Raw genomic sequence first — 25,055 nt, 5'->3', positions numbered from 1 at the left:
TGGGAGGGACTGGAAAAGTGGGAATGGGGCAGGAGGCAGCCGAGGGCTCCAGGCTGGGCTGGGACGGAATTCCAGGGATGGGATTCTCCGCTTTTTTCAGGCTTGGTGGAGCTGCTGATCCACGGAAATTCCCTTGGGATCCACTTCCAGGGGGATTTAGGGAGGAGAAATTGACATGGAGCCGGGCTGGGAGAGCTGGGAATGTTCCCCTGGAGAAGGGGAAGGATCCAGGGAGAGCTTCCGGCACATTCCAGGGGCTCCAGAGGGGTTGGGATAAGGGATGGAGGGACAGGACACAGGGAATGGGGAAACTGGATGGGATTTGGGATGGAACGAGGGTGGGAAGGAATTCCCAGAGGATCCGTGGCTGCTCCTGGATCCCCGGGAATGTCCCAGGCCGGGCTGGATCCCCCTGGATCTCCGGGAATTGCGGGAGCCCCGGCGGGACCGGGCGGGTTTTGGATCCAGGATTCCATGAGCTGGCTTAGCTGGGATTTTGGGCAGGAATTTTGGATTCCCCTGGAATATCCAATCCCAGGCTGGGCTGGGAATTGTCCCTGATCCCATTTTCCCTGTTCCCATTTTCCCTGTTCCCATTTTCCCTGATCCCATTTTCCTGTTCCCATTTTCCCTGTTCCCATTTTCCCTGATCCCATTTTCCTGATCCCATTTCCCTGATCCCATTTTCCCTGATCCCATTTTCCTGATCCCATTTTCCCTGATCCCATTTCCCTGATCCCATTTTCCTGTTCCCATTTTCCCTGTTCCCATTTTCCCTGATCCCATTTTCCCTGATCCCATTTCCCTGTTCCCATTTTCCCTGATCCCATTTCCCTGATCCCATTTTCCCCGATCCCATTTTCCCTTTTCCCATTTTCCCTGTTCCCATTTTCCTGATCCCATTTTCCCTGATCCCATTTCCCTGTTCCCATTTTCCCTGATCCCATTTTCCCTGTTCCCATTTTCCCTGATCCCATTTCCCTGATCCCATTTTCCCTGATCCCATTTTCCCTGATCCCATTTTCCCTGATCCCATTTTCCCTGATCCCATTTCCCTGATCCCATTTTCCCTATTCCCATTTCCCTGTTCCCATTTTCCCTTTTCCCATTTTCCCTGATCCCATTTTCCCTTTTCCCATTTTCCCTTTTCCCATTTCCCTGATCCCATTTCCCTGATCCCATTTTCCCCGATCCCATTTTCCCCGATCCCATTTTCCCCGATCCCATTTTCCCCGATCCCATTTTCCCTGATCCCATTTTCCCTGATCCCATTTTCCCTGTTCCCATTTCCCTGATCCCATTTTCCCTGATCCCATTTTCCCTATTCCCATTTTCCCTGTTCCCATTTTCCGTGATCCCATTTTCCCCGATCCCATTTCCCTGATCCCATTTTCCCCGATCCTATTTTCCTGTTCCCATTTTCCCTGATCCCATTTTCCCCGATCCCATTTTCCCTTTTCCCATTTTCCCTGTTCCCATTTTCCCTGTTCCCATTTCCCTGATCCCATTTCCCTGATCCCATTTTCCCTGATCCCATTTTCCCTGTTCCCATTTTCCCTATTCCCATTTTCCCTGATCCCATTTTCCCTGATCCCATCTTCCTGTTCCCATTTCCCCGATCCCATTTTCCCCGATCCCATTTCCCTGATCCCATTTTCCCTGTTCCCATTTTCCTGTTCCCATTTTCCCTGATCCCATTTTCCCTGTTCCCATTTTCCCTGTTCCCATTTTCCCTGATCCCATTTTCCCTGATCCCATTTTCCTGATCCCATTTTCCTGATCCCATCTTCCTGATCCCATTTTCCCCGATCCCATTTTCCCCGATCCCATTTTCCCCGACCCCTCCATCCCAATCCCGCAGGTGCTGGGCCTGGCCATGGCCTGGCTCCACTGGCAGCAGCTCAACGAGATCCGCTCCCGCTTGGATTCCCTGGATTTCCCGCTGCCGGAATCGCGGGATCTCCGCTTGGCCTCCCTGGATCTCCGCGGCGCCGGCTGGTGCTGGTGCCTGCCCAGGGAGGGCGGATACATCCCGGTAAATCCCGGGAATGCCGAGGAGGAGGAGGAGGAGGAGGAGGAGGAAGGAGCCGCCTGGGCCAGCAAAGTGTGAGGAGGACACGGACTCGGAGCTCGGAGCGGAACGTGGAAAAGAAATGGGATTTTTCCCTCTTGGCTCCCAACATTTCTTTGGGAAAAAATGAGAAAAAAATGGGATTTTTCCCTCTTGGCTCCCAACGTTTATTTGGGAAAAAATGGGAAAAAAATGGGATTTTTCCCTCTTGGCTCCCAAAGTTTCAATATGAAAAAATGGGATTTTTCCCTCTTGGCTCCCAAAGTTTCTTTGGGAAAAAATGGGATTTTTCCCTCTTGGCTCCCAAAGTTTCTTTGGGGAAAAAATGGGATTTTTTCCCTCTTGGCTCCCGAAGTTTCTTTGGGAAAAAATGGGAAAAAAATGGGATTTTTCCCTCTTGGCTCCCAAAGTTTCAATATGAAAAAATGGGATTTTTCCCTCTCGGCTCCCAAAGTTTATTTGGGAAAAAAATGGGATTTTTTGCTCTTGGCTCCCAAAGTTTCAATGTGAAAAAATGGGATTTTTCCCTCTCAGCTCCCAAAGTTTCTTTGGGAAAAAATGGGATTTTTCCTCTCAGTTCCAGAAGTTTCTTTGGAAAAAATGGGATTTTTCCCTCTCAGCTCCCAAAGTTTCTTTGGGGAAAAAATGGGATTTTTTCCTCTCAGTTCCAGAAGTTTCTTTGGAAAAAATGGGATTTTTCCCTCTTGGCTCCCAAAGTTTATTTGGGAAAAAAATGGGATTTTTTGCTCTTGGCTCCCAAAGTTTCAATGTGAAAAAATGGGATTTTTCCCTCTTGGCTCCCAAAATTTCTTTGGGAAAAAATGGGAAAAAAATGGGATTTTTCCTCTCAGCTCCCAAAGTTTCTTTGGGAAAAAATGGGATTTTTCCTCTCAGTTCCAGAAGTTTCTTTGGAAAAAATGGGATTTTTCCCTCTCGGCTCCCAAAGTTTCTTTGGGAAAACTGGGAAAAAATGGGGTTTTTCCTTCCTCGGGAAAACTGTAAAAAATGGGATTTTTCCTCTCAGCTCCCGAAATTTCTTTGGGAAAACTGTAAAAATCTCCGGGAATCTCCTGAAGAAGGGGGAATTTGGGGTTTTTTTTCCCAATAAATGGAATTTCCGCCGGGTGTTCCAAGGTTGGGGGCGTTGTTTTCCCGCCGATTTCCTGGGAAATTGTGAAAGGAGATCCCAGGAATTTTTAATGCCAGGACGGGTTTGTTCGGGATAATCCCGGGATGGAGGAAATCCCCTCGGATGGATCCCGGCCTGGAAGGAGCAGGTAAGGAATTGCCTTTCCCAAGGTTTTGTTTCTTATCCCAAATTTCTCGATCCGGGTGGGAATTCCCTCCGGGATTTCTTGGGATTTATCCCAAAAAATGTGGGGTTTTATCCCAGAAAATCCCGGTGGTGCCGGACCTCAGGGACTCATCCATGATCTGGGAATGGCAAAGGTTTCCTGGGAGGCGGAAATGAAAAAATGGGAATGAAAAGGGGGGAAAAAAGGGAAAGGAAAAAAATGAGATTAAAAGGAAAAAGTGAAAGGAAAAGGGAAAAAAATGGGAAATAGAAAAGGAAAAAATGGGAAAGGAAAAGGAAAAAAGGGAAAGGAAAAAATGGGGAAAAAGGAGGGAGGAAAAGTAGAAGGAAAAAGGAAAAAATGGGGAAAAAAATGGGAAAAAAAGTAGAAGGAAAAAGGAAAAAATGTGGGGAAAAAAGGGGGAAAAAAAGGAAAAAATGTGGGAAAAAAAGGGGAAAAAAGTAGAAGGAAAAAGGAAAAGGGGGGAAAGTGAAGGGAAAAGGACCTGGAGTTTGCTTTTCCCGAGAAATCCCGTTTTTTTCTGGCATTCCTCATTGATTGGGGTATTTGGGAAGCTTGAGCTGGGCCTGGATCCCGCGGATTCCCAGACTCCGGAATCGACTCCCGGGCTCTGTCTCCCTCTCCCGACCATTCCCAGCTTTCCCTTTAACCCAAACAATTCCCAGGATTCCCTCTCTCCCCGGGAAATTTAACAAAAACCGGGAATTTGGTAAAACCTCGAGGGGTGCAAGGCGATAAATTCCAATAAATTCCCCTGGATTGGGAGGGAAAAAGCGAAATTCCATTTTTTTTTTTCCTCTTGGTTTCCAGGACAAAACCTGGATTCGGATTTCCTGGGATTGGGAGCGGGTTCTCATCCCGGGATTGTTGGGAAAAATGGATTTTCCTTCCAGCCCAACGATTCCCACGGAGAATGAAATGCCTGGAAAATGGGAAAAGCGGATTGAAGGAGGAGCGGGAAACCCCCAAAACCTTTCCTCAAAATATCCGAGGGTATTCCCAAATTCCCGCTAAACGGAGCTCCACAGGGAAGGGAAAATCGGATCCAGCAGGAGCCGGGAGGAAAACGGGAACCGGGAAAAATCTTGGATCCCACCTGGACTGGGATCGGGATCATTCCCGAGGGAAAGGCCCCGGCCTGGGACGAGTCCAAAGCTCCAAATCCCATTCCCAAATCCCGGGTTTTTTTCTGGAATGAAGGGCCGGGCACAGCTGGATGGGGATTTATTGATATTCCCGATAAAAGGCTGGAGGGAGCGGAGGAATCCGGGCGGAAACGGGAGCGGAGCCACGGTTGAGATTCCTGACCCCGAATCCATGGATGTGGAAAGGAAAATGTGGAATTGGGAATAATTCCAGGGGCAATCCTGACTCTAAACCCGCCCAGGCTTGGGGGGGGGATCTCCTGGGGGCTGATCCCGGCTCTCCAGAGGGTTTGGGATCATCCCAGGGCTGGGAATTTGGGATCATCCCATGGATTGGGAATTTGGGATCATCCCATGGATTGGGAATTTGGGATCATCCCATGGATTGGGAATTTGGGATCATCCCATGGATTGGGAATTTGGGATCATCCCAGTGCTGGGAATTTGGGATCATCCCATGGATGAGGGATTTGGGATCATCCCATGGATTGGGAATTTGGGATCATCCCATGGACTGGGAATTTGGGATCATCCCAGTGCTGGGAATTTGGGATCATCCCAGTGCTGGGAATTTGGGATCATCCCATGGATTGAGGATTTGGGATCATCCCAGGGCTGGGAATTTGGGATCATTCCATGGGTTGGGAATTTGGGATCATCCCATGGATTGGGAATTTGGGATCATCCCATGGGTTGGGAATTTGGGATCATCCCATGGATTGGGAATTTGGGATCATCGCAGTGCTGGGAATTTGGGATCATCCCAGGGCTGGGAATTTGGGATCATCCCATGGATTGGGGATTTGGGATCATCCCACAGATTGGGGATTTGGGATCATCCCATGGATTGGGGATTTGGGATCATCCCAGGGCTGGGAATTTGGGATCATCCCATGGGTTGGGAATTTGGGATCATTCCATGGATTGAGGATTTGGGATCATCCCACAGATTGGGGATTTGGGATCATCCCATGGATTGGGAATTTGGGATCATTCCATGGATTGGGAATTTGGGATCATCCCATGGGTTGGGAATTTGGGATCATCCCATGGATTGAGGATTTGGGATCATCCCCCTGAGGAGGATTTGGGATCATCCCATGGATTGGGAATTTGGGATCATCGCAGTGCTGGGAATTTGGGATCATCCCATGGATTGGGAATTTGGGATCATCCCATGGATGAGGGATTTGGGATCATTCCGTGGGTTGGGAATTTGGGATCATTCCATGGATTGAGGATTTGGGATCATCCCACTGAGGAGGATTTGGGATCATCCCATGGATTGGGAATTTGGGATCATCCCATGGATTGGGAATTTGGGATCATCCCACTGAGGAGGATTTGGGATCATCCCAGTGCTGGAAATTCCTGTCATTCCCTAAGATCCAGACACAGAGCTTGGAAATCAGAGCAGTTCCCCTCCCAAACCCCTCAAAACCCAAAATCCATGTGGAAAAAAAAACCCTCCCCCACCCCCAACCCCAGGAAAACCCCAAATCCCGCAGGATTTCCCACATCCCGCTGGTCCCAGATGGAAAAACCATCCCTGTCCAGGGCTGCCTTCCATCCCTCCCTCCCTCCCGGCGCTCCCCGTCATCCTCCGCGCTCCCGGACGTCGATCGGCGCCGCCAAAATCCATCGGGAGCCGGAGCCGCCGGCACTGGAGCCGCCGGAATGTTGGGAAGAGCAGCTCTGACTCCCGGCGATCCCGGCTTTCCCTGATCCCGGCTCCGCCGCCCGTTCCCCAATATTTTTGGGGGAGTTCGAGGTGAGTTTGGGAAAGGGGAAAAAGCGTTCCGGGAGTTTTGTGGGAGCGCCGCTCTGCTTTCCCTGCCCGGGTTTCCATGGGGTTGGAGTTGGGTTTTCCAGCGGTTCTGCTCCGGGTTGGTTTTCAGGGATTTAGGAAATATCCAAGGGGGAAAAAAAATATCCCGGGTTCTCCCAGCCCGGAATTGATCGGGACCTTTCATTTATCCGCGTCCAACAAAGCCTGGCTTTACCCCTGGGGGGTTCTTTGTGCTTCCCAGCTCATCCAGATTCCCAAAAAATCCCGTTTTTTTCCCAGATTTTATCCCAGCTGGAAGGGTTTCTATCCCAGTCCGTCACCCGGGAGCCCCCACCTGCTGGAATTTCCTGGGGGTTCTGATCCCTCATCTTTTAAAAGGTCATTTTTAGAGGCAAAATATTCCTGCCTGAGGCTGGGAATGTTTTCCTGCTTTTTTTTTCTGCTTTTCCAGCTTCCCTGAAATGCTCGGGATTCACCCCGGAATGTTTTTTGGGAAGCCGAGGCTCGCGGATGGCGTTATCCCTAAAACTCCCCAAGTTTCCCCGCAGAACCCCGAAATGAAATCCCTAAATTTTCCCTGAATGGAATCAATTCCTGCCAAAAGCTTGGGATCGAGAGGGGGAAAAAAAATTCCCAAATCTTGGAAATGGAATTTAAATCTCAAGCGCAGGATGGGGCTGGAGCTGGGCTGGGATAAACTGGATTTTCCCGAGGAAAACGGGTCGGGAATTCACAGCCAGCAGAGCCCACCCTGCCAGGCCCAGCAGCTTCCCCAGGATTTTGGCCGGAGTTGGGATTTTTTCCCCCCCGAAACAGATGGAAAATGCGGGAATGCCGCTCGGGATCGCCCTCCAAGTGACTTTGGGAGGCATCGAGCGGCGGCCGGGAATAGAAACAGCCGCGCCCGGGCAGCCGAGTGTGAAAGGCAATCACTGGAGGTCGGCTAATTAGGGAGGCGTTAATTAATTAATAATCAACGCCCCTGGCAAAAGGCCGGAGAAATCCCACGGGAATCAAAGAGGGAAACGGCTGGAAGCGGAAAGGAAACGTGGGATCGGAGATGGGGAAAGGAAAATTTGGAAAATTTTGGGATGAGTGGGGTTATCCCAGAGGGCTCTGGAATTCCGGGAAGTTCCAGGGAAATGCGGGATCAGAGACTGGGAAAGGAAAATTTGGAAAATCCCTTTGGGATGAGTGGGGTTATCCCGGAGTAACGGGGGGCTCTGGAATTCCGGGAAATTCGTGTCGGGAATTGTGCTGGGAAATCTCTGGAATGTTCTATGCTTCAGGGATCCTCTGAGCATCGGGAATTGGAGGCCGGGGGATGGAATCCTGGGGAAATCCGGCTGGAATTTTGGGAATGTGGGGATGGGAGAGCAGGGGTGGCAAAGGGCTGAGCCAGGATGATCCCAGGGAAGCTCCCACCGGGAATCCCGCTGGGATATTCCCGGGAGAAGGATTCCATCTCAGGCAGCTCCCGTCAGAGCAGAGAGGTTCTTCCCCTTCCAAATCCCATAAAAATCCCAAACCCCATAAAATCCCAAATCCCACTGAAGCCCCGTTCCCGATCCTTCCCCAGCTCCCCCCGAGCAGCGGGACCATGCTGGAGGACGAGGATGGGATGAGCGAGCGCGGCCTCGGCGGCTCCCGGAGGAGATTCGAGGATGAGGAAGGTGAGTGAAATCCCGGGAATGTCCTGGAGGAGATTTGAGGATGAGGAAGGTGAGTGAAATCCCGGGAATGTCCCGGAGGAGATTCAAGGGATGAGGAAAGTGAGTGAAATCCCAGGAATGTCCTGGAGGAGATTCGAGGATGAGGAAGGTGAAAATTCCTGGGAATGTCCCGGAGGAGATTCGAGGATGAGGAAGGTGAGTGAAATCCCAGGAATGTCCTGGAGGAGATTCGAGGATGAGGAAGGTGAGTGAAATCCCGGGAATGTCCTGGAGGAGATTCGAGGATGAGGAAGGTGAAAATTCCCAGGAATGTCCTGGAGGAGATTTGAGGATGAGGAAGGTGAGTGAAATCCCGGGAATGTCCCGGAGGAGATTCGAGGGATGAGGAAAGTGAGTGAAATCCCAGGAATGTCCTGGAGGAGATTCGAGGGATGAGGAAAGTGAGTGAAATCCCAGGAATGTCCTGGAGGAGATTTGAGGGATGAGGAAGGTGAGTGAAATCCCAGGAATGTCCTGGAGGAGATCTGAGGATGAGGAAGCTGAAAATTCCCAGGTGAAATCCGGGTGGAAAACTCCTCCCTGCCTTATTTACCTGGAAGTTTTCCGCCTGGAAAATTGAATTTTTTATTCCAGTTGTCGCTTCATCCAGATTGTTCCCACCAGGAATTTTCCCCCCAGGAAAACGACCTTTTTATTCCAACGACTGCCCCATCCGCATCGTTTTCTCCCTGGAAAGGGAATTTTTTTATGGAGCTGACCCCGTGCCCCTTCCCCAGATTACCACTCCATCTACATCGGCGTGCCGGTGCCGCGCGGGTACCGCCGGAAGCGGCGCCGCCGGAGGTCGCCGGGCTCCAGCCGGGACCGGAGCGAGAGCGAGCGGCACTTCGGCCACCGCGAGCCCTCGGACACCGACGACGGCGGCCAGGGCTGGCCCGAGAGCGGCAACGACAACGCCAGCAGGACCAGTGAGTTCCCAAAAAAAAACGGGGAGAGATTCCGAGCACCCTGGGACGGGCGGTTGGATCAGCTCGGATGCGGGATTGGAGCAGCTCGGTTGGGAGCCGCTTCTGCCGCTCATTCCCGGGTTTATTTTTCCCACTGAAATGGGTTGGAAACCATTGAAATGGTTTGGAAAACCATTTTTCCTGGCTGGAATTGCGATTCCAGAAAACTTTTGGACATCACACCTTGCTCCCGATGGGTTTATCCCATTGGAATGGGATTGGGGAGGGTTTGGAGGAGCTTTCCTGGCTGGAATTGCGATTCCTGTGTTCCCAGCAGGTTTATCCCGTTGGAATGGGATTGGGGCGGGTTTGGATGAGTTTTCCTGGCTGGAATTGCGATTCCAGAAAACTTTCAGACATCACACCTTGCTCCCATCAGGTTTATCCCGTTGGAATGGGATTGGGGCGGGTTTGGATGAGTTTTCCTGGCTGGAATTGCGACTCCAGACAAACATCGGGCATCACGCCGTGTTCCCAGCAGGTTTATCCCATTGGAATGGGATTGGGACAGGGTTTTCCTGCCAGGACTGGGGTTCCAGACAACTTTCGGGAATCACACCTTGTTCCCGACGGGTTTTGCCGCTCCAGGGAAATCTCCTTAGGGAAGATTAACATTTCGCACAGGAAAGCGGCTGCCGAGCCCTTCCATGGGCTGGGATTTTTTCCAGCCCCCTCCCACTGGAAATTTGCATTCGGGTTCAGGCCCAGCGGGACCCTGAAGTTTTCCAGGTTTTTTTTCATGGGAAGAGGATTTTTATTCGCTGGTGGCTCCTCCTTTCCCCTCCTTTTCCCAAATTTTCCCTCCTTTTTCCTCTTTTCCCCTCCTTTTCCCCTCCTTTCCCCTTCTTTCCCCTCCTTTTCCCAAATTTTCCCTCTTTTCACCCTATTTTCCCTCTTTTTCCCCTATTTCCCCTCCTTTTCCCTTATTTCCCCTCCTTTTCCCCTATTTTCCCTTCTTTTCCCATATTTTCCCTTCTTTTCCCAAATTTTCCCTCTTTTTCCCCTCCTTTCCCCTTCTTTTCCCCATTTTTCCTTTTTTCCCCTATTTCCCCTTCTTTTCCCCTATTTTCCTTCTTTTTCCCAAATTTTCCCTCCTTTCCCCTCATTTTCCCAAATTTTCCCAAATTTTCCCAAATTTTCCCTCTTTTTCCCCTATTTCCCCTCCTTTTCCCCTCTTTTCCTTCCTTTTCCTTCCTTTTCCCTCCTTCCCAAATTCCACTCGGAGATAACCCCGAGCTGCTCTGAGGGGCTTGGACAGAAAAATTCACTTTCCAAAGGACAAAACCCCACCCCAAAATCCCAGGAAATCTCCCTCATTCCAGCCCTTTTTTTTTTCCCACCCCCCCCCCCCCCACTTTAAAAAACCAAAACTTTAATTTCGGAGCGGCTTCTCCGCGTACGGGGAAAAAAAATTCCCCGCAGGGGAAACCACCCCAAATCTTGGGAATTTTTTTCCCCCGCTCCTCTCCCGCTTTTCCCGCTGCTTTTCCAAGTGCATCCCAAGCGATTTGGTAACTTCCCGTCATGGGAGCCCGAGGAGAGGAAAGGTTTTTTTTTTTTATTCCCGGTAATCTGCTTCCCTAAAGCCGCCGGAGTTTAGCGAGCCGCAGTGGATAAAGGATAAAGGAACTCCGGGGCTTTGGAGTTTTTTTGGGATCGCGCGGAGAAGGTTTGGGGTTAAGCCGGGGAGAAATGGGGGAAGAAATGGAAACAACTCCAGGTAGGGTTGGGGTTGGGTTTGGTTTTATTTTCCCCCCGTGGTGGGAGGGGAGGAAAAGCTCCACGGGTTTGGGGGTTTTTTTCTTATTTTTCCCTGGGAAAAGCAATTTGGGGAATTCCAGATAAACTCCAGGCACCGAGATCCAAAGCCGATCCCAAAAATAAACGGGGGCAGCTCCCGGCTCCCGCTGCTCCCGGGCGGGAAAAGTCGATTTTTGAAAGGCTCAGAAATATCCCAAACCCGGGGGTTTCTATCCCAAACCTGGGGGTTTCTATCCCAAACCCGGGGGTTTCTATCCCAAACCTGGGGGTTTCTATCCCAAACCCGGGGGTTTCTATCCCAAACCTGGGGGTTTCTATCCCAAACCCGGGGGTTTCTATCCCAAACCCGGGGGTTTCTATCCCAAACCCGGGGGTTTCTATCCCAAACCCGGGGGTTTCTATCCCAAACCCGGGGGTTTCTATCCCAAACCTGGGGGTTTCTATCCCAAACCCGGGGGTTTCTATCCCAAACCTGGGGGTTTCTATCCCAAACCCGGGGGTTTCTATCCCAAACCTGGGGGTTTCTATCCCAAACCCGGGGGTTTCTATCCCAAACCCGGGGGTTTCTATCCCAGACCCGGGGGTTTCTATCCCAAACCCGGGGGTTTCTATCCCAAACCCGGGGGTTTCTTGAGCAGGGCAAGGAGCGTTGAATCCCGCGGGATCTGCATCCCGCTCTCCCGGTTTTTGGGGAGGTGGGGACTCGTCTGAGGCAGGAAAATCCAGGGAAAAACTGGAAAATCCACGGGAGCCCCTGGATGATGCCGGACCTTAAACCAGGCTCAGTCCCCCGTTCCCCCATTCCCCAATTTTATCCCGTTTTGTTTCGCTCTCCCCAAAGCCAGAGCGGGAATTTGGGTTTGGAAAAGGATCCCGGGTTTTGTTGCTGGGTCGGGTTTGGGATGGGAAGGGGCACCTCGGATAGAGGGGATTTCATTTCCGAAATAATTTCTGATCATCCCTGTCCCGTTCCCCATGGAAGTGACCCCCGATATTCCCCGGGAATGGCTGAAATCCCAGAGTTTTCCCATCCTGAATTCCGGCTCGGGGAGATCTGGATCCCCCTCCAAGGAGCAGGGGCTGATTTTGGGCTGATTTTGGGGTTTTTTTTCACCTCTTCCCCGTCGCTTTCCCCCTCCCCAACAAACACTTGCTGCTTCCCGGGATTTTCCGTGCTGGATCGAATTCCCAGGAATTAAAAAAACCCCGGAGCAGGGAGAGCTGGGTGCTCTCCCGGGCGTGAAAGGGTTCTCCAGGTGAACAAATCCCAGGAATTTTGGCTGCCTGGCCAGGGTTGGTTGAACACCCCGAGGAGGGAGGGAAGCACAAGTTGGGAGCTGGAAGTGGGATTTATTCCCTAAAATCTGGGAGGATAATGAAAAGAAGATAAAAGAAGCTTTTCCTGCACAGGATTTCCTTCGGATTTTGGGGTTTCAGGGGTGGCACAGCCCCAGGAACCCAAAATGAGGGTGAGGAAGGAAGAATCCAACCCCAAAGTTTGATGGGAATCGGTTCCTGGGCTTTCATCCCACTCCTTTCCCCAGCATCCCTCATCTCTTCCCACAGGGAATTCCGGATGGGATCGTTTGGAGTTAACCCATTAAACGTTTTCCTCCATTTTTATCCCTTTTTTTTTTGTGACCCCGAACCGCCCCCGGGGCCTTTCCCCGCGGGAATGGAGCGGGATCACCCCGTTTTCCATGGAATTAAAGCTCCTTTTCCCCCTGGCAGTGTCCCCGGCCGCCGAACGGCTCCGGTACATCCTGGGGGAGGACGATGAGCCCCCCAATCCCACGCTTTTCACGGAGATGGACACCCTGCAGCACGACGGCGATGAGATGGAGTGGAAGGAATCTGCCAGGTGAGCATTGGGATCCGGGAATGAGCCAGGGGGGAAAAAAAATCCCATCCCAAAAATCCCATCCCAAAAATCCCATCCCAAAATATCCCCAAGGGAAACGGGATCAGGGAATGAGCATTGGGATCTGGGAATGAACATTGAGATCTGGGAATGAACATTGGGATCTGGGAATGCGCCAGGGGGGAAAAAATCCCATCCCAAAATATCCCTGTGCAGAAATGGGATCAGGGAATGAGCATTGGGATCTGGGAATGGGGTCAGGGGAAAAGAAATCCCCATCCCAAAATATCCCCAAGAGGAAAGGGATCAGGGAATGAGCATTGGGATCTGGGAATGAGCCAGGGGGGAAAAAATCCCATCCCAAAAATCCCATCCCAAAATATCCCCGTGCAGAAATGGGATCAGGGAATGAACATTGGGATCTGGGAATGGGGTCAGGGGAAAAGAAATCCCCATCCCAAAATATCCCCAAGAGGAAAGGGATCAGGGAATGAGCATTGGGATCTGGGAATGTGCCAGGGGGAAGAAAAAAATCCCATCCCAAAAATCCCATCCCAAAATATCCCCAAGGGAAACGGGATCAGGGAATGAGCATTGGGATCTGGGAATGTGCCAGGGGGAAGAAAAAAATCCCATCCCAAAAATCCCATCCCAAAAATCCCATCCCAAAATATCCCCAAGGGAAACGGGATCAGGGAATGAGCATTGTTTGTAATGGGGTTAAAAAAGGACGTTCCCGAATCAGGGAAATGTGGGAAAAATGGGATTTTAGGGCATCCTGAGGATGAGCCGGAAGATTTCCCTGCTTATCCCGAATTTCCTCAATCCCAAAGCCAGAGCTTTTCCCCCTCCCAGTCCCCAGAGCCCTGCAGGAAAGGCTGGGAGGGTGAAAAAAAACGGGAAACTGGAGAATTCCAGCCAGAAAATGGGAATAAAGAACATTTTCCCAGGATTTTTTCCCCCCTCCACACTTTTCCTGGCCCGGCCAAGAGTGAAACTTCTCCCATCCCAAATTTTGGGCTGTGTTTTTTTGCATCAGCCGAAATTTGGGAAGCTCCTCAGGATCCTCCCGCTTCCAATCCCCGCTCCGACTCCGCGGTGTCTGGATTCTGTTGGGAAAATGTTTAATTTTCCATAAATCCCTGTTTATTCCCGCTCTCCCACTCTTTGGGAAAAGCTTGGAAGGCAAAAAAAATCCACGTTTGCATTGGGATTTTCAATCACTTTTCATCAGGGAGGGCCGGAGGTGGAGATTCCCAAATTTCTCCTGATTTTTCAAGTCCCAATTCCCGCTCTCCGGCCGGGTTGAGCCTCCTCATCCTCAGGCTGGATCCATTAAATGGGGAAAAATGGGAATTTTTTTCTAGGATGACGGAGGTTTTCCGAGTCCCAGTTTCCGTTCTCCAGCCAGGCTGGGACTCTTCATCCTCAGGGGGGATAAAAAATGGGAATTCGGGATGCTGGGAGCAGCAGGGAGGTGGGAATCCACCGTAACCTCAGCGAAAGAACCCTGGGATGCCCTGGAATCGTGCCTTGCTCCCGAATAACCCAAATTCCTGGGGAAAAACGGGGCAGAAAGGAGAGGGAAAGCGGCGTAATCGGATCTGGGAGCGCGGCGCTTGGCGGGAGCCGCCGCGGGAAGCTTGAATTCCATCCCAGGGAAAACTGGAGGGTTGGAGGGAAGGATTCTCCGGAGGAATCCGGGAATGTGGGATGGGCGCCAGGGCCAAGCGTTGTGCGTTGGGGTTTTGTCGGAGCATTCCTGGCGCTCCCGGATAAATTTTTGGGAGTTTTTTTTTTTTTTAGTGGGGACAGCTGAGGTTTTGTCTTTGCAGCGGCTGATCCCATCCTGGCCTTTCCCCATGTTTCCCCCTCGGAATTCCGGGGCCATCAGCCGTTCCCAAAATCCCTTCTCCTCCTCTGCGTTCCCGGCTGGGGCAGCAGGAGCCCAGATCCCGCTCAGATGGGTCAGGTTAAACTCCAGGAAAGAAAATCCGTGGAAGGAAAGCAGATTTTTTTCCCCCCCAAAAAAAAACCCAAGAGCTGGAGTCCCAGCCCCGTTCCCAGGGATTTGGGAGGAATCACCCACCCCATTCCGGAAGTTTCTCTGGAAGTTGTAAAATCAAGGAAGGGCATGAATTCCGAGGTGGAGTCTGAGAATTCCTGAGGAATTGGGACACTGGGAATGCTCAAACCCCCCAAACCTCTCCGGAGCGATTCGAGGAGGGAGAAACCCTCGGGGTTGGGTTTCCTGCTGGGACTGGGAGGTTTTCCTCCACTCCACAATTCCCAAATCCCACAGGACCAATCTGAGGACGGGGAAATCCACGGATTTCCTCCCCTCCACAATTCCCAAATCCCACAGGACCAATCTGAGGACGGGGAAATCCACGGATTTCCTCCCCTCCACAATTCCCAAATCCCACAGGACCAATCTGAGGACGGGGAAATCCACGGATTTCCTCCCCTCCACAATCCTGAAACCCCCAGATTCCCCCTCCCCACCCTGCCCAACGAGCGAGAACTTCGTGAGACGGATTCATCCAAGCTTTTGGATCAATCCCCAGGAAAATCCATTCCCCCACACATTCCGGGTCCATCCCGCTCTCCTTCCAGGTGGATCAAGTTCGAGGAGAAGGTGGAGGAAGGCGGCGAGAGGTGGAGCAAACCCCACGTGTCCACCTTGTCCCTGCACAGCCTCTTCGAGCTGCGGACGTGTCTCCAGACGGGAACGGTGCTCCTGGACCTGGACGGATACTCCTTGCCCCAAATCATCGGTAGGAACCCCCGGAGGATTTTCCCCTCCCCGGTGTCCCAAAACGCTGGGAAATGGATTTAAACTCATTTTGTTTTGCTCCGTATCCCGGATTTCTCCGGGAATGAGCAAAGGGAGGAGTTGGGAGCCATCAGCTGCTTCCAGAAATGGTTGGGTTGAGGTTTTTGGGGGGGGTCACTGCTGAAGGAGCAGATTTTGGGGAGGTGTTGGGGGTCACCCCTGGGTCACCGTGGCTGGGGGCTTGCAGATGATTCATCGAGGAGCAGATCGAGGATGGGCTGCTCAAGGAGCAGATTTTGGGGGTTTTTGGGGGTTTTTTGGGGGTTTTGGGGGTTGTTTTTGGGGGTTTTGGGGTTTTTGGGAGGTCACCCCAGGGTCCCCACGGCCGCGTGTTGCAGACGATGTCATCGAGAAGCAGATCGAGGACGGGCTGCTCAAGGAGCAGATTTTGGGGGTTGTTTTTGGGGTTTTTGGGGGGTTTTGTGGTTTTTGGGGGTTTTGGAGGTCACCCCAGGGTCCCCACGGCTGCGTGTTGCAGACGATGTCATCAAGAAGCAGATTGAGTATGGGCTGCTCAAGGAGCAGATTTTGGGGGTTTTGGGGGGTTTTTGGGGGTTTTGGAGGTTTTGGGGGTTGTTTTTGGGGGTTTTGGGGTTTTTGGGAGGTCACCCCAGGGTCCCCACAGCTGTGTGTTGCAGACGATGTCATCGAGAAGCAGATGCTCAAGGAGCAGATTTTGGGGGATTTTGGGGTTTTTGGGGGGGTTTTTGGGGTTTTGGGGATTTTGGGAGGTCACCCCAAGGTCCCCATGGCCGCGTGTTGCAGACGATGTCATCGAGAAGCAGATGCTCAAGGAGCAGATTTTGGGGGATTTTGGGGTTTTTGGGGGGGTTTTTGGGGTTTTGGGGATTTTGGGAGGTCACCCCAAGGTCCCCACGGCCGCGTGTTGCAGATGATGTCATCGAGAAGCAGATCGAGGACGGGCTGCTGAAGCCGGAGCTGCGGGAGAAGCTCAGCTACGTCCTCCTGCGCAAGCACCGCCACCAGACCAAGAAACCGATCCACCGCTCCCTGGCCGACATCGGCAAATCCGTGTCCTCCAACACGGGTCAGTGCCGGGGGTCCGGGGGGGAAACCTCGGGAGAGGGGAAGGAGGAACGCGGGGTTTGGGGCACCCCCGAGTTTGTTGTGGGGAAGGACCCCAAAACTGTGGCCTGGGGGGTTTAGGGGTGAGGGGTGACCGGGGGCCAAGGAGGTGTTTGGGACACGGAGAGCGCCGTGTGAGGGGATGGGTTACGGGAGGGACAACGTCACCGTCGGGTGACATTGCTGGGTGATGACGTCGTCGTGTGAGGGATCGGATGGCGGTGTGACGGCAATGTCCGCGTGTGGTGACATCATTGTGTGGTGACATCATTGTGTGGTGACATCATTGTGTGGTGACATCGTTGTGTGGTGACATCATTGTGTGGTGACAGCGTTGTGTGGTGACATCATTGTGTGGTGACATCGTGTGATGACATCGTTGGGTGGTGACATCGTTGTGTGGTGACATCGTTGGGTGATGGCATCGTTGTGTGAGGGATCACATCGTGGTGTGACGGCAATGTCCACGTGTGGTGACATTGTTGTGTGGTGACATCGTTGGGTGATGACGTCACTGTGAGGGATCACATCGCGGTGTGATGGCAATGTCCACATGTGGTGACATCATTGTGTGGTGACATCATTGTGTGGTGACATCATTGTGTGGTGACATCGTTGTGTGGTGACAGCGTTGTGTGGTGACATCATTGTGTGGTGACATCATTGTGTGGTGACATCGTTGGGTGGTGACATCGTTGTGTGAGGGATCGGATCGTGGTGTGACGTCAATGTCCACGTGTGGCGACATCACTGGGTGATGACGTCACTGTGAGGGACGAGATCATCGTGTGATGGGTGAGGAAGAATGTCTTTCTGTGATGACATCACTGTGATGACATCATTGTGTGATGACATCATTGTGATGATGTCACAGTAGGGACAACGACACCATGTGATGACATCGCTGTGGTGACATCACTGTTGGGACTGTGGCGCTGTGCAATGACATTGGCGCTGTGTGATGATGTCACTGTGGGGACAATGGCACTGTGTGATGACATCACAGTGGGGACAATGGCACCATGTGATGACATCACAGTGAGGACAATGGCACCGTGTGATGACATCACAGTGGGGACAATGGCACCATGTGATGACATCACAGTGGGGACAGTGGCACTGTGTGATGACGTCACAGTGAGGACAATGACACCGTGTGATGACATCACAGTGGGGACAATGGCACCGTGTGATGACATCACAGTGGGGACAGTGGCACTGTGTGATGACGTCACATTGAGGACAATGACACTGTGTGATAACATCACAGTGGGGACAATGGCACCGTGTGATGACATCACAGTGGGGACAATGGCACCATGTGATGACATCACAGTGAGGACAATGACACCGTGTGATGACATCACAGTGGGGACAATGGCACCGTGTGATGACAGCGTCACTGTCTTATGATGTCACTGTGGAGACAATGTCATTGTGTGAGGATGTCACTGTGTGATGACATCACAGTGGGGACAATGTGTGCGATGACATCACCGCGCAGTCAATGGCACCGTGCGATGACAACATCGCCAGGCGATGACGTCACTGCGCGCTGACATCACGCCAGCACAATGGCGCAGTGTGGTGGCCGCGGCTTGGCGCGGGGGTTTCCTGGCGCGGCCAGCACAGACAAATCCGGTCTGCTCCCGGCTGATCCCGCCTTTTCCCAGCCCTTACAAAAGGGGATTTGGTTCTTTTCCCGATTATTCGCCCGGGTTTAGCGGGAGGTCACTCGGTGGAGCCCCGGATTTGCCGCGCTCCCGCTGCTCCCGGCCACAGCGGCTCCTGAATTTTCTTTCCCTGATGTTCTGCACAGGATCCTGCACCGACATTCCCAATGGGATCCTGCCCCGACATTCCCAGTGGGATCCTGCCCCGACATTCCCAATGGATCCTGCCCCGACATTCCCAATGGATCCTGCCCCGACATTCCCAATGGATCCTGCCCCGACATTCCCAATGAATGGGATCCTGCCCAGACATTCCCAATGGGATCCTGCCCAGACATTCCCAATGGATCCTGCCCTGACATTCCCAATGAATGGGATCCTGCCCTGACATTCCCAATGGATCCTGCCCCGACATTTTCAATGGATCCTGCCCCGACATTCCCAATGGGATCCTGCCCCGACATTCCCAATGGATCCTGCCCCGACATTCCCAATGGGATCCTGCCCCGACATTCCCAATGGGATCCTGCCCCGACATTCCCAATGGATCCTGCACCGACATTCCCAATGGATCCTGCCCCGACATTCCCAATGGATCCTGCCCCGACATTCCCAATGGATCCTGCCCCGACATTCCCAATGGATCCTGCCCCGACATTCCCAATGGGATCCTGCCCCGACATTCCCAATGGATCCTGCCCCGACATTCCCAATGGGATCCTGCACCGACATTCCCAATGGATCCTGCACCGACATTCCCAATGGATCCTGCCCCGACATTCCCAATGGATCCTGCCCCGACATTCCCAATGGATCCTGCCCCGACATTCCCAATGGATCCTGCCCCGACATTCCCAATGGATCCTGCCCCGACATTCCCAATGGATCCTGCCCCGACATTCCCAGTGGGATCCTGCCCTGACATTCCCAATGAATGGGATCCTGCCCCGACATTCCCACTGGATCCTGCCCTGACATTCCCAGTGGGATCCTGCCCCGACATTCCCAATGGATCCTGCACCGACATTCCCAATGGATCCTGCCCCAACATTCCCAATGGATCCTGCCCCGACATTCCCAATGGGATCCTGCCCTGACATTCCCAATGGGATCCTGCCCCGACATTCCCAATGGATCCTGCCCCGACATTCCCAATGGGATCCTGCACCGACATTCCCAATGGATCCTGCACCGACATTCCCAATGGATCCTGCCCCGACATTCCCAATGGATCCTGCCCCGACATTCCCAATGAATGGGATCCTGCCCAGACATTCCCAATGGGATCCTGCCCAGACATTCCCAATGGATCCTGCCCTGACATTCCCAATGAATGGGATCCTGCCCCGACATTCCCAATGGGATCCTGCCCCGACATTCCCAATGGGATCCTGCCCTGACATTCCCACTGGGATCCTGCCCCGACATTCCCAATGGATCCTGCCCCGACATTCCCAATGGATCCTGCCCCGACATTCCCAATGGATCCTGCCCCGACATTCCCAATGGGATCCTGCCCCGACATTCCCAATGGATCCTGCCCAGACATTCCCAGTGGGATCCTGCCCCGACATTCCCAATGGGATCCTGCCCCGACATTCCCAATGGGATCCCGCTCCAGGTCTCACGGCCCCTCTCTCTCCCCCAGCCCGCAGCCCCGTGCGGGGCCCGGCCGCCGGCGCCGCCTTCCACCGCTCCACCGAGGACCTGCGGATGCGGCAGAGCGCCAGCTACGGCCGCCTGCGTGAGTGGGGGACGCCAACCGCCCCGGAACATCCCTGGGAAACCAAATTCCCTGGAAACCAAATTCCCTGGAAACCAAATTCCCTGGGAAACCAAACTCCTTGGAAAACCAAATTCCCTGGGAAACCAAATTCCTTGGAAAACCAAACTCCTTGGAAAACCAAATTCCCTGGAAAACCAAATTCCCTGGGAAACCAAATTCCTTGGAAAACCAAATTCCCTGGGAAACCAAACTCCCTGGGAAACCAAACTCCCTGGGAAACCAAATTCCCTGGGAAACCAAACTCCCGGTGCCAGAGCGGGAGGTTGAAACGAGGTCCCACCACGGAATTTGGTGGAGCTCAGGATCCTTAGGGTGGAGGAAGAAAATTCCTTGAAATCTTTAGGGAGGGAAGGAGCGGCGCTTGGAAGAGGGAGGGAATCCCAAAAGGTCGCTTGGCTGGGAGAGGGCAGGCGGGAAATCCCATCCGAACCTGGGAGCTTGGTCCGTGTGGCTGAGACTGGAAACGCTCCCGTCGGTGGAGTTCTGGGATCGTTAGGGAACACCAGCACCACCCAAGCGCCACGTCCGGACGGTTTCCGGACCCTTCCAGGGATGGGGGCTCCATGCCAGCCTCTCCAGCCTTTCGGAGAAGGAGTTTTCCCTAATTCCCGGCGTTTCAGGCCCAAATGCCACAGACAATATTTTATTCTCCCCAGCGGGATTGCTCCTGGCTCCAGCGGTGGCTTCTCCTCACCTTCCCTGCGTTCCCTCCTCCAGGTCACGCCCAGAGCCGGAGCATGAACGACATCTCGGACACGCCGAGCACTGACCAGGTACCCGAAATCCCGAAATCCCGAAATCCCGCTGGGAGGAGCGTCCCGACGCGATTCCTGCTGGGCTCCGGGGTTGTTTGGCTCCTCGGCGCGGTCGATATCCGTACAAATTCCTAATTAGGGGAATTAACGGCGGTATGGATCCCCGTGGAGCCGCGGGGACGCTGCCCCAGAGGTGACACGGAATTAGGGACGAGCCAGGAGGCCGGGGCAGCTCAAATCCACCGGGGTGGGGCAGAAACTCCCTCCGGATCTTCAGGGAGGACGGGAAAGGTGTTTGGAAGAGCAGGAATCCCGAAGGACCGGCTGGGAGAGGGCGGTAAATCCCGCCGGAGCTCCTGGGTTGGCACAGAGGGACACGAGGGGCTGGGATTCGGGGTGGGATCTGTTTCTCCTGGGGGTTTCTCGATGCAAAACCCAGCTGAGAGGCCACGGGGGGCTTTTCCTTCTGGGAATGCTTTCAGGAGGGAGCCGGGATTGAGGGATGGGATGGATCCAGCGGGGTTCTGTCCCTTTCCCATCCCAGACCCTTTTTCTGGGAATTGTTGGTTCGTTGTACGAGCTTTGCTTTGTTTCTGTTCCTGATTTCACCCTGAACAAAAGGCAGAATCACTGTCCCTGTGGGATTTTAGGGAATGGGATAACGACTTCATTTGGGATTTTAGGGAATGGGATGGGATAACGACTTTCTTTGGGATTTTAGGGAATGGGGTAATAACTTGCTTTGGGTTTTTAGGGAATGGGATGGGATAACAACTTAGGGTTTTTAGGGAATGGGATGGGATAACAAGTTCCTTTGGGATTTTAGGGAATGGGATAACAACTTTCTTTGGGATTTTAGGGAATGGGATGGGATAACAAGTTCCTTTGGGATTTTAGGGAATGGGATGGGATAACAACTTTCTTTGGGATTTTAGGGAATGGGATAACAACATCCTTTGGGATTTTAGGGAATGGGATAACAACTTTCTTTGGGATTTTAGGGAATGGGATAACAACTTTCTTTGGGATTTTAGGGAATGGGATGGGATAACAACTTTCTTTGGGATTTTAGGGAACGGGATGGGATAACCCGCTTTTCCCCCAGGATGTCCTCGCTGGGTTTACCTGGGGTGAAGCACTTTAGGGCAATACACAATAAATAATGTTTTACTTCCCTGGATTTCACGGACGGAAATCCACGTCCTGCTGGGAGCCAGGGGACAGGGACACCACAGAGCTTTCCAGGCCACCTCCCGAAGCGAATCCACCCCGGTGCCCGCTCAGGAACCCCAAATATCCCCTCCAGCAATGGGGTTCGGAGGGTTAATCCCAAAATATGCAAAGCATTTAGGTTTAATCGCCCTATTAGACCCACTACAAAGAGACTTTTTAAGTGTTACACGAAGCTTAGTGGCCACTGGTAACTCCTGCTCTTATTCCAGCCGCGCTGGAGGAGTTGTTTTATTATTACGATTTATTCTTTATTTTTTTTTTTTTTTAGAGTTTTTCCATTTGGGTTTAAAAGATTAGGACGGGGAGAGGCGGCTGCCCGGCTCACATGCCTCCCCTCACGCTGCCGTATAGATTATCATAACTCCCTGCCCGGCTGGGTATTGAACCCTTTTAGGCTGGTAATGAAAAGAGCTGCGGGGGAGAAGAGACCTGGGGAATAAATCCATGGATGAGGTTTTGCTGCTCCCGTTTTTTCTGTGGGGCTGGGGAGGAACGAGGTGTGAAAATCTGCGCCCTGCAGGGCTTGGAGGGGGTTCTGTGCCACGCAGGGGCTGCAAAGGAACTCCAGAAATGTTCCTGGGTGCTGGGTCCGGCATCCCTGGGCTTTGAATCAGGTTTTCCACGGGGAGTTTTGCTTTTGTGGAGAACCCAGGAGAGCAAAACCAAAGGTTGCTGGTTGGGATGCGGAGCCCTGGGGGTGCAGTTTAGAGCCAGTCTCGGTTTTAGCCTCATTGCTGAAGAAATTTGGCTTTGTGAATTTTTTCCTGGCTGATTCCCGGGTGTGGCTCCTCAGTCCCCACCTCTGCGAGTCCTGGGACGACCAGAGGTGAAATCTTTGAGATTTTCCCACCCAGAGGCTTCAACTTTGGTGGGGAAAAAAGGGGGGAAAAGCCAAATTTCAGCGACCGCTCCCTCCCTCCCTCTTGTCTTCCCCAACAGCTGAAGAACAAGTTCATCAAGAAGATCCCCAAGGACGCCGAGGCCTCCAACGTGCTGGTGGGAGAGGTGGAGTTCCTGGAGAAACCCTTCGTGGCCTTCGTGAGGCTGCTCCAGGCCACGATGCTGGGAGGGGTGACGGAGGTCCCCGTCCCCACCAGGTGGGCGCCGTGCCCCGGGGGCCGAGCGGTCTGGTGGCACCAGAGCTCCGAGGTGGCCAAACGCGGCAACTTTCCCTCCCCAGGTTCCTCTTCATCCTCCTGGGTCCGGCGGGAAAAGCCAAATCCTACAACGAGATCGGCAGGGCCATCGCCACTCTGATGGTGGACGACGTGAGTAGCGGCCACCCCACCGCCAGCCCTCGTTTGGGACATCCTGGCTCAGAACCGAGCAAAAAAAAAAAAAAAAATCAATTTCCACCTTCTCACCCCAAAAATTGAGATTTGAACCCCTTGGGAGGACTTGGGAGCGGAGGCTGACCCTGCCCTGTGTCCACCCCCAGCTCTTCAGCGATGTTGCCTACAAAGCTCGGGACAGGGAGGACCTGATCGCCGGCATCGATGAGTTCCTGGACGAGGTCATCGTCCTCCCGCCCGGCGAGTGGGACCCCAACATTCGGATTGAGCCCCCCAAGAAAGTGCCCTCAGCTGAGAAGAGGTGGGTGAGGGCCACGGGGCTGGACCCATTTCTGGGGGGCTTCATGCCTGGAAATAACCCCTCCAGAAGTCCCAGGAACGCTGGATTTGCAGCAGGTTTTGTTCCCAGGTCGGCTCAGAGCCGCTTTCACTCCCCTGGAACAACTTTTAGTGGGAGGCGACCCTGCCCAGGGCAGGAGTTGAGCTGGATGATCCTTGAGTCCCTCCCAACCCATCCCACGACTCCTGGGGTTGGGTCAGCTCTGGATCTGTCCAAATTCAGCCCAAAACCCAAACTCGGCTCAGGCTCAGAGCTGCACCACGGCCGCGGTGCCCGCGCCGGGGCTGGGCGGTGCCGACCCGGCGGTGCCGACCCGGCGGTGCCAGAGCGGATCCGAGGCGGTGCCGGTGTCCCGCAGGAAGTCGGTGTTCTCGCTGAACGAGGTGGGGCAGATGAACGGCGCGGCCGGCGGGGCGGGCGCCGGGGGCGGCGGCGGCGGCGGCAGCGACGATGGGGAGATGCCCGAAGTCCACGAGATTGGGGAGGAGCTGGCCTGGACCGGCAGGTGAGCAAGGAGCCACCCCCAAAAAACCTCCAGAGGGTGCTGGGATCCATCAGTGTCTCCCACGGGCTCATCCTGGGGCAGGGAGGGGTGAAATCCTGGTGGGAACGGGTTTTGGTCAGCACCGGATCTATTTATGAGTCCATATATCAAATTATATTTATGTATCAATATTTGTACATCTCCCAGCTGGCCAGAGGAGCTGGATCCCTGGGAGTGTCCAGGGCCTGGGACAGCGGGAGGTGTGGGATGGAATGGGATGGGATTTAAGGTCCTTCCCAATCCAAACCACTCCAGGATTCCAGGGTTCTGTTTTGGTGGAAGTCACCAGCTCCTCGGCGGTGTCTCCGCAGGTTTTGTGGTGGCCTCTACCTGGATATCAAGAGGAAGCTGCCCTGGTTCCCGAGCGACTTCTACGAAGGTTTCCATATCCAGTCCATCTCCGCCATCCTCTTCATCTACCTGGGCTGCATCACCAACGCCATCACCTTCGGGGGGCTGCTGGGGGACGCCACCGACAACTACCAGGTGTGGCCTGGCGTGTCACCGGCTTGGGGACGAGCAGGGATGGGATGGGACCTGGGATGGATGGGATGGGATCTGGGATGGGATCCGGGATGGGACTTGGGATGGGACCTGGGGTGGGATGGGATCTGGGATGGGACCCAGGATGGGATCTGGGATGGGACCCAGGATGGGATCTGGGATGGGACTTGGGATGGGACCTGGGATGGGACCCAGGATGGGATCCGGGATGGGACCTGGGATGGGACCCGGGATGGGACCTGGGTGGGACCTGGGATGGATGGGATGGATTTTACTTGTCCCATGCCAAGCTTCTGGAGGTGGGCATTCATGGCCAGGTGGGACTGGCAGCCCTGGGATCCCTCCATGGAGCAATGGGACACGGTCCCAACCCGAGGTCCCTC

General features: G+C 53.4%; 2 protein-coding genes across 9 annotated transcripts in view; both read left to right on the top strand.

Moving 5' to 3' along the window:
• Positions 1-2,110, top strand: part of LOC102104492 (tetraspanin-15-like) — a 32,929-nt gene extending 30,819 nt beyond the window's left edge. For both annotated transcript variants that reach the window (XM_088068455.1, XM_005532979.3), the window contains one exon: positions 1,862-2,110. In XM_088068455.1, the coding sequence (XP_087924581.1) occupies positions 1,862-2,110 (249 nt within the window). The remainder of the gene's footprint in view (positions 1-1,861) is intronic.
• A 4,065-nt stretch (positions 2,111-6,175) lies between these two features.
• Positions 6,176-25,055, top strand: part of SLC4A5 (solute carrier family 4 member 5) — a 34,125-nt gene continuing 15,245 nt past the window's right edge. For 4 of the 7 annotated variants that reach the window (XM_088068448.1, XM_088068449.1, XM_088068450.1 and 1 more), the window contains exons 1-13: positions 6,176-6,303; positions 7,901-7,994; positions 8,771-8,962; positions 12,494-12,623; positions 15,240-15,400; positions 16,352-16,507; positions 19,867-19,962; positions 20,722-20,777; positions 22,932-23,089; positions 23,173-23,260; positions 23,431-23,585; positions 23,983-24,129; positions 24,480-24,654. In XM_088068448.1, coding sequence (XP_087924574.1) covers positions 7,922-7,994; positions 8,771-8,962; positions 12,494-12,623; positions 15,240-15,400; positions 16,352-16,507; positions 19,867-19,962; positions 20,722-20,777; positions 22,932-23,089; positions 23,173-23,260; positions 23,431-23,585; positions 23,983-24,129; positions 24,480-24,654 — 1,587 coding nt within the window. In that variant the 5' untranslated portion in view covers positions 6,176-6,303; positions 7,901-7,921. Of the gene's footprint in view, positions 6,304-7,900; positions 7,995-8,269; positions 8,288-8,770; positions 8,963-10,595; positions 10,722-12,493; positions 12,624-15,239; positions 15,401-16,351; positions 16,508-19,866; positions 19,963-20,721; positions 20,778-22,931; positions 23,090-23,172; positions 23,261-23,430; positions 23,586-23,982; positions 24,130-24,479; positions 24,655-25,055 lie in introns of those variants that run through there. The other 3 variants (XM_088068452.1, XM_088068453.1, XM_088068454.1) reach the window with 2 other exon arrangements.

Source organism: Pseudopodoces humilis, chromosome 30, assembly GCF_049639895.1.
Source record: "Pseudopodoces humilis isolate 2021_Gansu_Grassland_sample_001 chromosome 30, ASM4963989v1, whole genome shotgun sequence".
Classification (NCBI taxonomy): Eukaryota; Metazoa; Chordata; class Aves; order Passeriformes; family Paridae; genus Pseudopodoces; species Pseudopodoces humilis.
This window is presented reverse-complemented; position numbering and strand designations above follow the sequence as displayed.